Source organism: Engraulis encrasicolus, chromosome 18, assembly GCF_034702125.1.
Source record: "Engraulis encrasicolus isolate BLACKSEA-1 chromosome 18, IST_EnEncr_1.0, whole genome shotgun sequence".
Taxonomy (NCBI): domain Eukaryota; kingdom Metazoa; phylum Chordata; class Actinopteri; order Clupeiformes; family Engraulidae; genus Engraulis; species Engraulis encrasicolus.
This window is the reverse complement of record NC_085874.1, coordinates 41,088,610-41,105,078: the sequence shown is the minus strand read 5'-3', so window position 1 is coordinate 41,105,078 and position 16,469 is coordinate 41,088,610. Positions and strand designations below refer to the sequence as shown.

Below are 16,469 nucleotides of genomic sequence, written 5' to 3'. Positions count from 1 at the left end.
GTTCTTTTAAGTGGCTAATCTAGATAAGCCTACCCCACACACAAAGCAAACATACATGTATGTGAAGAAGGAAACAGATAATTCTCCTAACTGCCATACGATACCCATGATGCCACAGCTCAGTGTCATCAGTGGGCAGGAGAATGTGGGAGGGTTAGGCTTAACCAGCCTGTTGTGGAAACAGGTCATCAGTGGGTAGGAGAATGTAGGAGGGTTAGGCTTAATAACCAGCCTGGAGTGGAAACAGAAAATAAGTTTAATAAGGTGGACCCAGAGTGCCAGAGCTCATTCAGTGCTTCAAGTGCTTGAGGAGAATCCAAAGGCTAATGGATTCTGGCTGCGGAGTCGGAGTGTTCTACCTGTGCTTGGTCACCACGCTCACATGGGGCATTCTAGAATGTTCAAGCTACACCAGGCCCCTCATGGCCACCAAGGAGGGTGACATTATCATCGGTGGAATATTCCCCATACATGAGAGTGTCAACTTCACAAACTCCATCGATGGACGACCGTCTCCACGGACCTGTTCTAGGTGAGAAATTTACACACAATAAAAAAAAATGCAGTGTAACTTCAACACTTATAATACTAAACATTGTCTAAAATACTCTCTTCTGCCACTTGAAATGATTTTTGGCATTTGGAAATAATATAGGTAATTCTAAAACAGTTTGTGTGTGTGTAAAGCACCAAACACATCCAAGCATGTTTATACACACTGAATACTGCAAAGACACAACCATGGGCGATTTTAGCTTTTGATCTTTAGGTGGGCCTGGCCCCTGGTGCTGACAGTGGTACCTGACAGAGGTACCTGACAGAGCAAGCGTTCCATTTCTATTTCAGATTTGAGATTTTGTTTTCAAAAGGCTTTCAATTTTAAATAACAGTTCACCCAATGAAGGACTAACCACAAGTCATGACATTACATTATCCCCCACGAAATCTAACTTACATTACCTACATAGGTAATCCTTGTGATTGGTAGCCATCTGTGTGTCAGATATGCACCCTAATGGTTGTCATAGTTCTTATGTGATTGAGAGGAGAAGAAAGAAAGAAAAAGACAGGAAAATATTATAATAAAGTATAGGAAGTATTATACAGAGTAGATACAAAGCCAGATGAAAATGAAGCTTTTTCAGTCAAAACACGATAGCCTACTGTTAGGGCAGCTCTACAGGTAGGCCTACAGTAATTTGAACAGGAAGCTTGTTCCATCATTTGGTAGCACAATGGCTATTTTACCCTTGGCACAACAAGTAGAGAAGACACTGAAGACCTAAGACTCCTAATTGGATGTTATTACTGTAGCATATCTGCAATATATTTAGGGCTAGGCCGTGATGTGACTTAAAAATAATCAGAAGAGTTTTCACTCTCATGTGCGCTCCTTGCACCGCAAATCACAGTTCCAATCGCTCAACAGATAAATATTCATTGTGAGTTTTTTTTCTAAATCTGACATCTCCTCAAGCAAACATAAAAATAACAATTAAAACATCCCCTGCCCAAAGTCATGCCGATGATGGGAATCTTGCAACAAGGTGCGCGCTCCCTGTCACACATGTAAATGGACAGAAACCGCGCGGGCACCAAAGTCACTCCTGCTCATTCCGAGCCAATGTTCCAATAACAATAGCAAAGTAACGTCCAACCTTCACACAGTTAACAATCATTCAAATCAGTAGGCTAAGTGAGAAGTTGGAGAGCCCACATTCTCACATCACAATTACAGCATCACCAAAATATGGATAAACCTCCCCTGCCCTGCATATGGGCGAACCTCGACTATTGAATTTCCCACATTTTTTCCGTGAACACTTTACGACTGGCGCGTGATACGGTTGGAGAGAATTTCCCACATTTTTTCCGTGAACACTTTACGACTGGCGCGTGATACGGTTGCGTATAGGCTAATTTTCAGCCGATTCGCCTGCTGTTCGCTATTCCAACACAAGGCTGAAGCATGTTTCATTCCCTCACAACTTCTAAACGCTGCCAGGCAGATAGGCCTATATAATTTTGACTGTCCTGATGGTAGCGTAGGCTATTAGTAGTAACAACCCCTATTTAGCACTAAGTCCTCATCATTTGTACTCTGTTTTTTTCTGATACATTTGCAAAGAAATGGCATGGTTTCCACAGTAGGCCTAGGTTGATTAGGCCTACGCACTGTATTCCATCTGTAGGCTATTTGACTCCTCTTTCCGTTAGGCCTATCTTCCTAGGCCTACCTCAAGCTTTCGTGATTCTGACTGACTCACCTTACATGAAGTGGTCAACAGAGAGCCCCATAACACCGGCGAAAGTGAAAGTATTGTGCGTCGCAAGGCACCACCTCACAAAATCTTAGCCACCGCTACCTATGTTAAGCATATTTCACGGATATCCACAATCTAATAGCGTATTTTTAACCAACGTTTACCAGCTTACAAAATTATGTCAGTTATGACACAACATTATTTTTTCTCGGTCTCTAAAATTAAATCAGATTAAACCCTCCCTGTTTTAAGTGATTTAAAATGACCAAAATGATTTCCAAATGACAAATGTTTTTGCAAATGACAGAATAGTGATGGAGAGGATATTTAACTATTGTCTTTAGGGTCAAAAGTTTATGCACCTACAGTACATTTCATTAGAAATTAAAAAAAATGAAAAAATAAATAAATAAAAAAGACATTACATTGTTTGAATTAGGTCAAAAGTTTCTGATACAGATCCTTTTACAAGCTTTTAATAATAGTTGGCCTTCACACATAGCCCAGTCAGTTCTGTCTGGAGGATTCAGTCAAAACTCCTGTTATTAACCCATTGATGCCTAAGGCACCTGCAAAAAAGGGTGCTTAATGCCTGAGCCCTTTTTACGAAAAGCTGCCCTCAGCCTGTAAAAACCTACATATCTTTGCTTCTGAAGCACATAAAAATATGCACTAAGTTGCAATTAAACACTAAGACCCTCATCTTTCATTCGAATGTGTTCATTCATCTCAAACAAACAGAGACTTTTAATGAAGTTGTCTCAAATGTCATGTGACCAATAACCAAACCAAACCAATAAATCAGGTTACAGAGGTTAAATACCTTGGCCTGATATTGGATGAACATCTTAGATTTGATAAACATATACAGAAGATCAGCAAAACAGTTAGATTGAACTTATGCACTTTTAGACTAGAGATTGTTTATCATTTGAAGCAGCAAATATATATCTGCATTCAATGATTCTCTCTCACCTTGGCTACTGTATAACTGCATGGTCACAGGCAGGTCTCACAGCAACAAGACCACTGGAGAGACTGTACAATCGTGCTTTAAAAATTCTAGCTAAAAGGCCAATTAGGGCTCATCACTGCGATGTTCAGCAGGATCTGAACATGATGAGCTTTGATAATTATATTGCTTTGTCAAATATCAACCTGATATATAAATGCCTGCATGGTCAAGCCCCTCAAATGCTCTGTGACCTAACCCAACCTATACAGGCAGTTGGGAGGTCTACCAGGGGGGCTGTAGCAGGGAACTGTAGAATACCCCACCGTAAAACATCCTTTGGTCAGTCCTCGTTTTTAATTAAAGGTCTTAATTTATGGAATAGTTTGCCCCCAGAATTCAAGGCCAATCACAGTCATGGGTCGTTCAGATGTCAGATGAAGGAATTTCTAAAAAACAACCAGATATGTAATCATGTGTGATTCTATGTGTGTGAAGATTTGATAGAATGTGTGTGTGTGCGTCTGTGTGTGTGTGTGTGTGTGTGTGTGTGAGGGGGGGGGGGGGCAGTTCAGAGTGGTGTGTGTGTGTGTGTGTGTGGTGATGGAGGAGGTGTGTGTGTGTGTGTGTGTGTGTGTGTGTGTGTGTGTGTGTGTGTGTGTGTGTGTGTGTGTGTGTGTGTGTGTGTGTGTGTGTGGTGGGTGGGTGGCAGTTGACTATGTGTGTAAGGGGGGGGTGCTATTGTACATGTTTTATCAAATTGATTAATTAGTGGATGAATGAACGAGTGACTGTACATTAATATAGGATTAGGTATGTGTATGTATATTGCCTGTCTTCTTAGATTGAATGAATGCTTGGATGAATGGATAGGTTGTATTTTAAAACAACATTAAAACAGTTTTTTAATATTTTACTTTAAAAGCCCTTCTAGGGACGGGCATTGGAAATTAGCCTATGGCTACAAATGCTATGATACTTATCTGTTAGGTTGTTGTACAGCCTACATGATGTGTATTTGTCCCTACTCAAATAAACCATAACTGAACTGAACTGATGTGCCTGAATGTTGCGTAATGCAGCTCCAGGCGCCAGGGCCAATGTTGCAAAACGCAACATCAGGCATCAATGGGCTAAAAGCTGGTAAAAGGACATCTGAAACCATGTATGAAAATGAATGAAAGCCTACCTGGACAACTCCCATCATCATCGTGACACAGCACTCCAAAGCACAAAAGTGCACACTGCACCTAATGACATCGCATTCCTTCCTGCAAGGGCACCCCTGAGGGAGTAGAGCGGTGGGATGCTATGCTCAGGGTATCTCAGTCATGGAGGAGGATGGGGGAGAGCACTGGTTAATTACTCCCCCCATCAACCTTGCGGGTCGGGAGTCGAACCGGCAACCTTTGGGCGACAAGTCTGACGCCCTAACCACTTACCCATGACCCCCCTTTTCATACAACTTTTACACCAATTCTAATGAAATATATGTGAACTTTTGACCTGAAATCCTAAACATTGTCTAGAATACCATCTCTCTGTCTCTCTCTCTCTCTCTCGGCATTCTGCCACTTGAAATACATTTTGGCATTTGGAAATAATATTGGTAATTCTAAAACAGTGTGTGTGTGTGTGTGTGTGTGTGCCTGTGTATGAATGTGTGTGTGTGTGTTTCCAGGTATAACGTAGCTCGGATGCTCCAGGCCCTGATGCTGATTGAGGCTGTGGAGACCATCAACAACTCCACGTTGCTAGGCAACCTGACGCTGGGCTACCGCATCCTGGACTCCTGTTCCGACGTCACTACGGCTGTCTACGTGACCCAAAGATTTCTGGACGTGAACAGAACCGTTTGCCAAGACGTGTGGACAGCGGAGGACAGAACACACCGGACGAGCACGGACTGGCAGCCTGTGGACGTCATCATTGGAGGGTACCACTCCGAAATCTCCATCGCTGTGGCCAGACAGCTCTCCATCCATGAGATCCCACAGGTAGGTCAGTCGACATCCAGCGAGCGATGTTAGCGGAGAGTTCTGACCTGGGAACAGGGAAGAAGGAGGTAGTGTAGTAGCCTATACAATGGCTGCTTCCCAATGTCCAGTGTTATAGCCTTGCTAGGACATGAAATGCCCATTGATTGGATACTCTTTGGTGAACTCCGCAAAGTATCCAATCACTCAGCGTGTCATGTCCTAGCAAGGCTAGAACACTGGACATTGAGAAACAGCCACTGTCTCCGTTGAATCACTGGAGGTGTAGTTGTAATTCAGAGTTGTCAAAAACAGGTTCCAAAGTAAAAACACTGCCACAGCTCCCTTCCAACACAGGCCACTCAGTAGTTGATCCACCTGCCTCAAGTGCTTATTATGGCCAGCTGTGTCAGGGCTGGTTGGATCAAAAGTGTAGCAGGGATTTTATTTCCATCACCTGAAATGAACACCTTGACTTTATTTAATTTTTATAATGCAAATGCACAATAAAGAACAGAAAGTAGCCTATATATTATCTAGATTTTTATTGAGATTTACCTAGACTCTATCTTATTGATCTACATTTGAAAGCTATTAATGATTGCTACTGGGTAGACCTATCGAATGAATATTGTATTTGATCTAGTAATCAAATGTTTTTTTAAGTAGCTGGGTTGAAGGAAAACCTAAAGGGTCGATGGGTCAATGGGTTTTAAAAAAAAATCTCACTCCAACCAAACTTAAACACTTGAGAACCCTGGATAGGAGTAAAGATACTAGAAAGAACTCAAAGTATCCATTGGATCACTGGAGGTGTAGTTGTAATTAAGGGGAGCATTTCTCGAAACCAAAGTTGCTTACTACATTAGCTACTTAGTTGTTTTCAATGCATTTTCCCATTGGCAACTACCAAAGTTGCTAACAGGCTAACAACTTCTCTTTTGAGAAATGCCCCCCTGAGTTGTCAAAAACGGGTCCTGAACAGTGGTGTAGTCTATTTTTATATGGTGGGTATACTGTATATTTGAGTATTTTTTGAAGTGGGTATACTGTAAATATTAGTGCTATTCAAAACAATGGATCAATCTATTTTAAGTGGGTATACTGAAATCCCTGAAATTTAGAAGTGGGTATACTCTGTGTACCCGCGTTCTACGTAGACTAGACCACTGGTCCTGAAGTAGAAACACCCCCACAGTTTCCTTCCAACACAGGCCACCCAGTAGCTGATCTACCGGTCTTGAGTACTCATTACGGTCAGCTGACTCAGAGCTGGTTTGTTGTGTTTATACTTCCTGTATCTAGGATTGACACCTCTGTTGTAATCCCCTGAGCTTACCATCAAATGTTGACATGACTGTGCCTTCTTCAAAGGTGCACTATGTAATGATTTTAGTAGTTTATTTCCAGAATTCATGCTGCCCTTTCACAAATGTTACCTTTTTCATTAATATTTACGTAGGCCTAACACCATCAAATTTTGACTATTCATTATGACTGGGAAAAATTCACTTTCACTCCATTCTCCGCCATTTTGAATTTTCAGAAATAGACATTGTTAGCTGCAAAACTTAGTAAATATATATATATATTTTATTATTTTTATTTGTTTTTAGATTTTTTATGGGCTTTTTGGGCCTTTATTTCGGATAGGACAGTGAAGGTGCGACAGGAAGTGAGTGTGGAGAGAGATGGGGCAGGGTTTGGGAAATGACCCCGTCCGGATTCGAACCGGGGTCCCCATGGGCATGCAAGCCCAAGTGTGGGGGGCTTAGCGGGCTGCGACACAGCGCCCCCCTAAAACTTAGTAAATATTAGTTCATTATTTAGTAACTGTTCATGAAAAGATGATATGTGCCTATACGGTAGACAGCATAGTTTCATTGATCAGCAAAGTTGCAATATCTACTCTGGCCACCATCCTACAATGTGCGCCTTTAACTTGCATTTGGTGTACATGATTTGCTACATTTTGTTTTCTTTGTGTCTCCAATTAGATCAGTTATGGCTCCACAACGGGACTTCTGAGTGACAAATCTCGCTTCCCAGCGTTCATGCGAACAGTCCCGGAGGACAGGTATCAGGCGCATGCGATTGTCGACATCCTGGTGAGGTACGGCTGGAACTGGGTGGGCCTGGTGACCACGGATGGAGACTACGGACGGTACATCGCCCAACGCTTCCGGGAACGCGCCAAGGAGAAGGGCGTCTGCATCGCATTCAGCACCGTGCTGCCAGACATTCTTGACGACCGCGATCTGAAAACGGTGGTCAACGAAACCATCGCGAATATCGAAAGGGACGACAGGATCGGAGTCATTGTGTCCTTCGCCAAGCCGTATCACATGATGTACGTAATGCATGCCCTCACCCCCAATGCCACTGGCCGCACCTGGCTGGCCAGCGACAACTGGGCCACGTCTGCGCCTGGCGTGCTCCAGAACTCCCCGCTGACGCTCGAGGAAATCGGCACTGTCATTGGGGTGACATTGAAATCGTCGATCTCTGCAAGTTTCAACAGATACCTGGAGAGCCTGACTGCCGACCACGCCAACAACAACACCATTCTGCGGCAGTACCTCTGGTGGCTACAGACCAAAGGTCAGAGCACTGCTCAACCTGGTCTGGGCGAGGAACTGAAGAAGAAAGTCTATCCTTATGCCATCTTCAGTGTTGGCATGGCGGTCAAAGCCATCGCTAGTGCGGTGAAGGACCTCTGCGCAGATAGGAGCTACAAAGGCGGAAAACACTTCCAACCCTGGATGGTGAATTGAAACCCCTCTTTCATTCTGGCTCTCAGAAGTGTGTTTTACAAAATCACCATTGATAACAATGTTAGCTCTCATTGGAAACTTATCACTCATTGGAAACTCAACATTTGTTAACTAGCAAGCAGCTGTGGCGAGAAACACCAACACATCAGTGGACTAATAGTCTGAGATGATCAGATCGAGTTCAGTTCCATAGTCATGTCTTGCAATACTGTTTAGCTTGTGTTTTATGTTGTTATGTCCCCTTTCATAAACCACTCCCTGTTGTTTCCTACTGTAGCTTAAGAATGCTTTGCGGAATGCAGCGTTCCAGTGGGAACCAAATGGCCACCCGTACGCGTTTGATGAACGCGGTGACCTTAACACCGGCTATGATCTCATACTCTGGAGGCAGAATGGACAAGAGGTGGACATGGGTGACATCGTAGCCAAGTACAGCATAGAGTCCGGGAACTTCACCTTCATGGATGGTGGAGACACACTCATCGCAAACCTGGTAATTCTACAGTATTCACATCAAGAACATTGACGCAAATTTTCTCTCTCTCTCTCCCACAGATAGTTTAGATACAGGGCTATTTTACAGGCTGTGCCACAGCCAGTTGAAAAACAGCCTCTCCACTCATGCCTGCAGTTCACCTAGGGGGCGCTGTCGAGAGAGTGCAGCCCATTAATTTTTAATGGAGTCTGCACTCTTCCATTTGCGTCCCTAGAGTGCAGTACCACCCGGAAATGTGGCGAGTGGAGAGGTTGTTGTGGCGCAGCCTGTAAAATGGCCCTGTATCTAAACTAACTACACTACCAAAGCAAAGTTCTTCCTGTATAAGTTACGTCACTAGGCCACCATCTTGTTGACGCCTTCAGGGTGCTATTTCGGGATTAGTAAGACCAGATGTGAGAGTCAATGGGAAAAATGAAAGGGGAAACTGAGTATAGGATGGGAGGGAACCCAGCGGTTGAAACCACCGTGAAAAGCTGATCAAACTAGACTGCTTGGTTGTGTCATATGATTCAAAATAAAGCTTTTTAAGCCAAGAGTAGTTACATAACGGCACGAGAGCAACACAACTGAGCATGCGCAACATTTCGCGTGCGCCGATGCAGCCAGATGATTGGATCACTGGTAACGCAGCTCAACAGGGACATTGGCTCTTGTTACCAGAAAGGCGGGAGATGTGCGGGTAGACGCCATATTTGCGTTACGAATCTTCACCGTTAATTTCTATGGCTGTTTACACCACTGACAAAAATCTCTGACCAAAGTTTTCTATGTCTCGGTTTAAATGTCAACAACCCCGCGACTCTACAGTATGAAGTATTGAGTAACTTTGAGCCTCGTAAATGGATAGTAAATAGTGATAACGATGCGTCTTCTGTGCCGACAGACCCACAACAAAAACAAATGTAGCATCGGTGGTTTAACACTATTTAGGCCACTTCACACCGGATTTCCCCTTTAAAGGGACACTGTGAAGGAAATGGTCAAAAAAGGTACTGCAATTATGCTGCTCATTGAAACTGGGTTGGCTATTGCCAAATTTGTTATTTACATGAAAGTTTACTGAGTAATAAACAAATATTTTCTAGTATGGTCCAAGTATAGTCATTTTTGCAGCTAAAAATGGCTATTTTTGGAAATTCAAAATGGCGGACCATGGAGAAGATCCCCCTTTTCATGTATGAAAAGTGCAATTTTTCCAGTCATAATGAATACTTGGAATTTGATGGTGGTGGTAAGTATTCATGAAAAAGGTAACATTAGTGAATGGGCAGCATGAATTCTGGAAATGAACAACTAAAAATCTCACACAGTGTCCCTTTAAGGGGTTAATGCTGATGTTCTGTTTTTCAGAATGTCACCTCCAGATGTTCAGCCAGTTGCCCTCCAGGAACAAGGAAGATTATTCCTAAAGACAAAGAAGTTTGCTGTTTCGAATGTGAAGATTGTACAGAGAACAAATTTACGAATGCCACTAGTATGTTTTTGTGAGCACACAAACACGCACACACACATACACACACACACAAATTGCAACTAAATACAAAAATATGACAGATACTGACTAGTGATTCGACCATTGTTGTAATAATAATAATAATATCCTCTTTCATGCCATGTATGTACTGTAGACATGGAGACGTGCCTCGAGTGCGCAGAAGGCCACTGGTCCGGTACACGCAGTCAGGAGTGTCGGGAGATTGAGGAAGTGTTTTTCGGATGGGAGAAGCCGTTTGCGATCGTCCTGGTGTCGTTCTCTGCGCTGGGCATCGTCCTCACCCTGGTGGTGCTGGTTCTGTTCCTGGCCCGGTGGAACACCCCGGTGGTGAGGTCCTCGGTCGGGCCCGTCTCGCTCCTGCTCCTCCTCTCCTTGCTGGGTTCCTTCTCAAGCACGGTGCTGTTCGTGGGCAGGCCCACGGACGCCCAGTGCCAGGCGCGCCAGGTGCTGTTTGGCCTCAGCTTCACCCTGTGCATCTCCTGTGTCCTGGCCAAGTCCCTGAAGATTGTACTGGCCTTCCGGATCAACCCCTCGCAGAGCCTAGCCAAGCTCTTCCAGCCCTACCTGATCATCGCCGCCTGCGTCTCCGTCCAGGTGGTGATCTGCGCCGTCTGGCTCACCCAGAGCGCTCCCCGACCCAGACGATGGGACAATCAGAATGGCAAAGTCATTTTGCTGTGTCAGGAGGGGTCCATCAAAGCGGATGGGACGGAGAACTTCCTCTACTTCGGCCTCATGCTGGGCTACATCGGCGCCCTCTCGCTACTGGGGTTCGCCATCGCCTTCCAGAACCGCATCCTGCCCGACTGCTACAACGAGGCCCGGTTCATCACCTTCGGCCTGCTCATCTACCTCATCTGCTGGGTGTGTGTAGCTAAATTGATCCTTCTATGCAGACTGAGGCACTGTGCAGACTGAGGCACTGTTATAACCTTGTTGTCACCAAAACAGTAATAACCATAATAACCATATAAAAACCATAACCAAAACAGTAATAACCATAATCTGTTACTTAAAGGAACAGTCCACCTCATTTCAAGAAATTGCTCATATGAAGTTAAGTTCCAGTAAAATATGAGAATACGTAGGATTTTTCGTGTATGTGTTTGCATTGCCTAGTTTAACACTATAGTCAAATTAAGCGTAGCAATGCAAGGCTATGGGAGCAAACAGAACATCATCAAATGTATTTAGCTACTGCGCCGAGCTACTTTAGCTACTTTAAGCTACTTAAAAATGAATGCTAATGCTCTCATTTACTTCCAGTGATTATGCTAAGCTATGCTAAAAATTCTGATGAAGTTGAGCTTTTTCAGCCAATAGGGAATGAGATCGTCGGCGATCCCATCTGTATGAAAGAGCTGCTTCAGATGACAAACATCTCACGACATGGCAGATTTATTCCATAACTATTCCGGAGAAATAAAAAGAAGAGCCAATGGCGAGTTCTCACGTGCCACCCCGCCCCCACACCCACAGTTGTCCCGCATCATCTCGCATCCCTCTAACCACTAAGACACAGCATTATAAATTTTCTGTTACCAGATTGGCAGTGACCAATCGTATTGCATTACTGAAGGCCCTGTGTTATGTCATAGTATTGTAGTGCCCTGATGGTTAACTTTTCAGTGACTATTACAGTGTGCCTATTACGGCGCGCATTAAGGGGCTAAAATACGGTTGAGGAACTATGGATCTACTATGAACACAAACCAGGATTTCCCCCTGCACTTTAAGCCTATATTTGCCACCTTTAAAACAGACCCCACCTCCCAGCTTGGGAATTTGTTCATTAAAAAAACAGTGAATCACAAAAAAACAGACCCCACCTTCACTAGGTTCCCTGACCCCAACTTAATTTTATTGCAGATGTAATTAATAAGAATGCTTTACAAAACGTCATATTTCACTTGAAACTGAATTCCCTGGATATGTCAATTCAAAGTCACTCCCCAAAAGTCTTTGTTCTCTAAAGGTGTTTAAGTTCCTGAGTGTCTAGGGTCCTTTTCCCCCTTGAGGTTTGTACATCCAAATGTTAATTAAATCAAGTCAAGTTAACTCGGCAGCAACGAGGTAGCCATGGGCTAGTGATTAATGAGATGGGCTTTAGATCAGACGGTTGCCAGTTCAAATCCCACACTTCAACCTCCTATCTCACTCAATTGTTTGAGGTGCCCTTGAGCAAGGCACCTAACTCCACACTTCACCAAGGACTGTAATCAATAACCTGTACTCAAAATAGCTGTCAGTCGCTTTGGATAAAAGCATCAACAATGTGTAATGCTGTCTGTTATATCTGTCTGTGTGTTGTGTCTGGTGCCATCGTTTGTATCGCAAACACAATTGCCCCATGGGGACAATAAAGTTCTACTACTACTGCTAATGTATGTAACTCAAAATATACACTTTCCTTCGACCACAGGTGGTGTTCGGCCCCATCTATGCGCACGCGGAGGCCGGCGAGGATCAGCCTGCGGTGGAGATGATGGTCATCCTCTTCTCGGCGTACGGCCTCCTCGGCACGCTCTTCCTGCCCAAGTGCTACGTCATGCTGTTCAGGCGGGAGGCCAACACCAAGGAGGCGTTCCTGCGTGTCATACGGGAGCACAACTTCCGTGCGAGCCTGGACCAGGCAGCTCCCGAAATCTCACTCACGTCTCACAGCTCTGAGCTGAGTCTCTCCATGCACAGCTCGAGCTCGCAAGCGTGTCTGGTGGGTCCCGCCGGTGAAACTGAGGCGAGAAACGGAGGCCCTTCATCTGTCATGCAGCTAGTACATGTAGCTCCCCCTCCTCCAAATACTCCAGTAATATCAGAAACACGATGTGACGTGGTGGTGGTAAAAAATAGGAAAAAGAAAGATCTGATAAGATGTAACACTGTGCATTGAAGGTCAGTACAGATCTAGAAAGCTACTTATAATTTATTTTTTTTGTAAAACCTGTTATTTTCTAATGATTTGTATACAGTCTACAATGTTGTTGTATTATTGTATTATTTGCATCACTGCACATGTACATAGTGACAAAAGTGAGAGTGGGAGTCTACAGAAGGCACTATAGTTAGGTGTGGTCAATCTAATGCATCTCTATCTGTGCTTACATCACAGCTTAACCTTTAAGCTGTAGGTTACCTCAAATGCTTTCATACAACATATGGACAATATGTTTTCACACACAAAATGAATTAATGTAGCATAGCTTGACAGACACAGTTTATACAGTATTTACTCTAAATTATTTAATTTAAATGGAAAACTTTAAATAGGCTATATACAGTACTGTACTGTAAAGCAAATTTACTGTACAGCATATTTACTGTACATGTAGACTACTGTTCTTTTATATTTATTTCTATGTTTATTGTATTATTATGTTTTTACTATTTTCAGTTGTTCAGTTCTTCATTGTTCTTATATTGGACATGTTAATCATTAGCAACAATGTAATCCAACAAACTCTTGTACAAAGTAAAAAATGTTAGTAGGCTAGGCCCATCTAAAATCCAGCCCCCCATCCCTTAAAGAGTTCAGTGGGTGTGGCCTTGCTACAGAGCTACCAGGGGGTCAGGATTTGGCTGGTTAGCTTTGCCGATTAGCAAAGCACTTCCTCGTCGCCATTTTCACAAATTCGCTCATTTCCGATACCACTTCGCTCATGATGATTGGTGGGTGCGCGAGTTTACAGTTGGGCACACAGACCTATATAGGTCTGTGGTTGGGCACCTTATAATACCTCCATGCATCCAATTTGCCTGATTTTCATAGACTTCAGATCACTGCCGCGATTCTGGTCTGACCAGGACTATAACGATTAGCATTTCCATACAGGAAGAACTTTGTTTCCATGGCCTGGTTAAACCGCCTCCCTCGGCTTGCTACTGGTTGAGGGATGTGCCAAAAGTTTAAACTTAACATTTCTTAGCATAATAGAACATCTCTGCTTAAACCACGTCACTGCCTTGAACTTGCCTCTAACAACAAGAACAAGAAAAGCCCCCCTGCCAGTCCAGGAAGAAAGAAAGAGAGGGAAGGAGAAAATCTGCACTCTGTTGCTGCTCACCGATTTATTAAAACAACGGTTTGACCTCCAGTGGTCTTCACCAGGTGGTACCTGACAAAGACCGCTTGAGGTTGAAACGCTGCATTAATAAATCGTTAACGTCAACAGCGTGCGGATTTTCTTCTTCCCTCTCCTTTCTTCTTTCCTGTTGAGTGCCTTGGCCCCAGTTGTTTTGTGCTGGTAGCATTCACTGCCACAATGGGCCTTCATGAGAAAACCCATGACAACACAACAGAAGTTATCGTTTTGTAAACTGTGTGCAGAGCTGGGACCTATACTAAAAGCTGGTTCAGGATAAGTTAAGGTTAAGTTAAGAGGTAAATCATCTAATACAAGAGCTTTTCTTAAGAAAACGAGGACTCCAGGCTCTTCTTTTCGATGATTGACCTCTTAACTTAACCTTAACTTATCCTGAACCAGCTTTGTAGTATAGGCCCCTGGACTGGTAATCTGGCATTTCCTGCTGGGCCCTGCGTCCTTGTGGGCTCCTATTTTTTATTTTTTATTTTATTTTTTTTAGAAAAAAAGATATATATATATATATATATATGTGTGTGTGTGTGTGTGTGTGTGTGTGTGTGTGTGTGTGTGTGTGTGTGTGTGTGTGTAAAAATAATAGATGGGTTTTTTGGGGGTTTTTTTTACTTAGAGACAGCCCACAATTTTGACCCCATCAGTGTGAATAAATAAAGTAGGTATTTACGCTGTTGTAGGCCTACCTGTGATGTTTTTTCTTGTGTCGATGTTTCTTGTTTTGTCCTTTGTTGTCCTCTGCCCACTCTTGTCTCACTCCCTTGCCTTTTTAATTACTGTTGTTGTGGTGACTGTAAGGAACATTCTGAATGCAGAGGTGTAGCACCAAATTCTGATGATATTTATATATCAAATACATAAATAAATACAAACCGGACTCACTGACACCCCCTTAGAATGTGGGGCCATGGTAAGCTTTTAGTGATGTATTGTCTAGAACCTTGGTCTGCAAAGTAAGGCCCGCGGGCCAAATCCAGCCTGGGCATGGCAAACATTTGGCCTGCCGTGAGGCCAGAACAAATGAAAACATAAATTTGTGTGATTTTGTGCGCGCGTCATATCTCACCAAAGCATTCACAGAGAGTTACAGCTTATGATAACAGACATTGACAATCAGATATCGACAAGAAGGGAAAACGGAAAAGCAAATCTGTTCTCTGTCCAACTTGTTTCTCATTGGGTTGGGGCAGGGTTTCCCAAACTGTGGTGCGTGCACCCCTGGGGGTGCGCGGCCTGCCTTAAGGGGGTGCGCGAGCTAAATAGAGCAATGGTGGATATGTGAGTTTTTATCCAGCATTAATGAACATGAAGTAGTTTTTAATTGTATGGTGAATTGTATGCTGGGATGGTCCATCTGAAGTGTAGTTTAACTCCTAGACTGTTGGAAAAGAGGATTCCCCAAAACAACTGTGCATAACGTGCAGTGAATCATAGTTGTGTGGCCTTCAGCACACCAAAATATTCGCTTCGGGGGTGCGCGAACCACGTTGAAATCTATAAGGGGGTGCGCAGGGAGAAAAGTTTGGGAACCATTGCCCGCAGCATTACTTGCTCAACATAATTTGGCCCTTGGAGAAAAATAATTGGAGACAGCTGACTGGTCTAGAAGCACCTCATACTTGTACTGTATTACCTCTGAAATGTTTTTGGGAAACACTGCTTTTTACCATCACCAAATTATATGCTGCCTGCATACATACTGTATGTATACTGTGCAGCACACTAGTACTGCTACAAGACAAAACCTGAAAACAATTTGTAAACACGATTTGTAAATCGTGAACCATAATATCTTACTGTAAGTGTAAATCATACTCTGTCTTTGCATCCGTTTACTGTACATAACTATAGTGAATGTATTGCTATACGTAATTTTACAATGGAAAATATTGAAAGGAAAATTCACTGACAAGTTTCTTTCTTTTTAATATCTGGGTTCTTTTGGGCAGAATTTAGAAAATGGATGGTCTGAGGAAATACACACGGTCTGTCGTCAGAATACGTCTTGAACCATACTGCCCTACAAAGGCAAAGTGCAGTAACTAATGCCTTCAAAGCCTTGGTATTTGGTTTAATATTGTAGTTACTGCAAATTTGACATTGCAATATCTCTAAAATGGGACACAGTTGTACCATAAGGCTTTATCACAAGATGTGTGGAGAAAATCATTTTCAGTCTAAACTCAATTTTCACAAAAAAATACTGCTCTCTGGCTTGGCAGGGCAGCATAGACATAAAACATATTCAATGGCCTTGCCAGTAGGCTATGTTGAAGAAGATGATTGTGCACATCCCAGGGAAAGGTGCAGGATGAAGGGCACCTGTAGTTTTCAGACTTAGAATCCTTTTTGTTGTATTTTATTTTTTCATGGTCAGGATTGCCAGTATGTTGATCTCAATATCCGCCTCAGACA

General features: G+C 43.2%; 1 protein-coding gene across 1 annotated transcript; it reads left to right on the top strand.

Annotated features, from left to right (window-relative positions):
• Positions 1–214: 214 nt before the first annotated feature.
• On the top strand, positions 215–13,162 carry LOC134468623 (G-protein coupled receptor family C group 6 member A-like). The gene is made up of 7 exons (XM_063222519.1): positions 215–532; positions 4,898–5,213; positions 7,190–7,957; positions 8,244–8,459; positions 9,816–9,939; positions 10,094–10,824; positions 12,383–13,162. The coding sequence occupies exons 1-7, from the start codon at positions 327–329 to the stop codon at positions 12,848–12,850; spliced, it is 2,829 nt and encodes a 942-aa protein (XP_063078589.1). The 5' UTR covers positions 215–326; the 3' UTR covers positions 12,851–13,162.
• The last annotated feature ends 3,307 nt before the right edge of the window (positions 13,163–16,469 follow it).

Bases quoted from the DNA above. Each gene is read 5' to 3' on its own strand.
- LOC134468623 (XM_063222519.1), top strand. From the start codon at position 327: ATGGATTCTGGCTGCGGAGTCGGAGTGTTCTACCTGTGCTTGGTCACC. The intron at 533-4,897 runs GTGAGAAATTTA...GTGTGTTTCCAG, and splicing joins TCTCCACGGACCTGTTCTAG to GTATAACGTAGCTCGGATGC. The intron at 9,940-10,093 runs GTATGTTTTTGT...TATGTACTGTAG, and splicing joins CAAATTTACGAATGCCACTA to ACATGGAGACGTGCCTCGAG.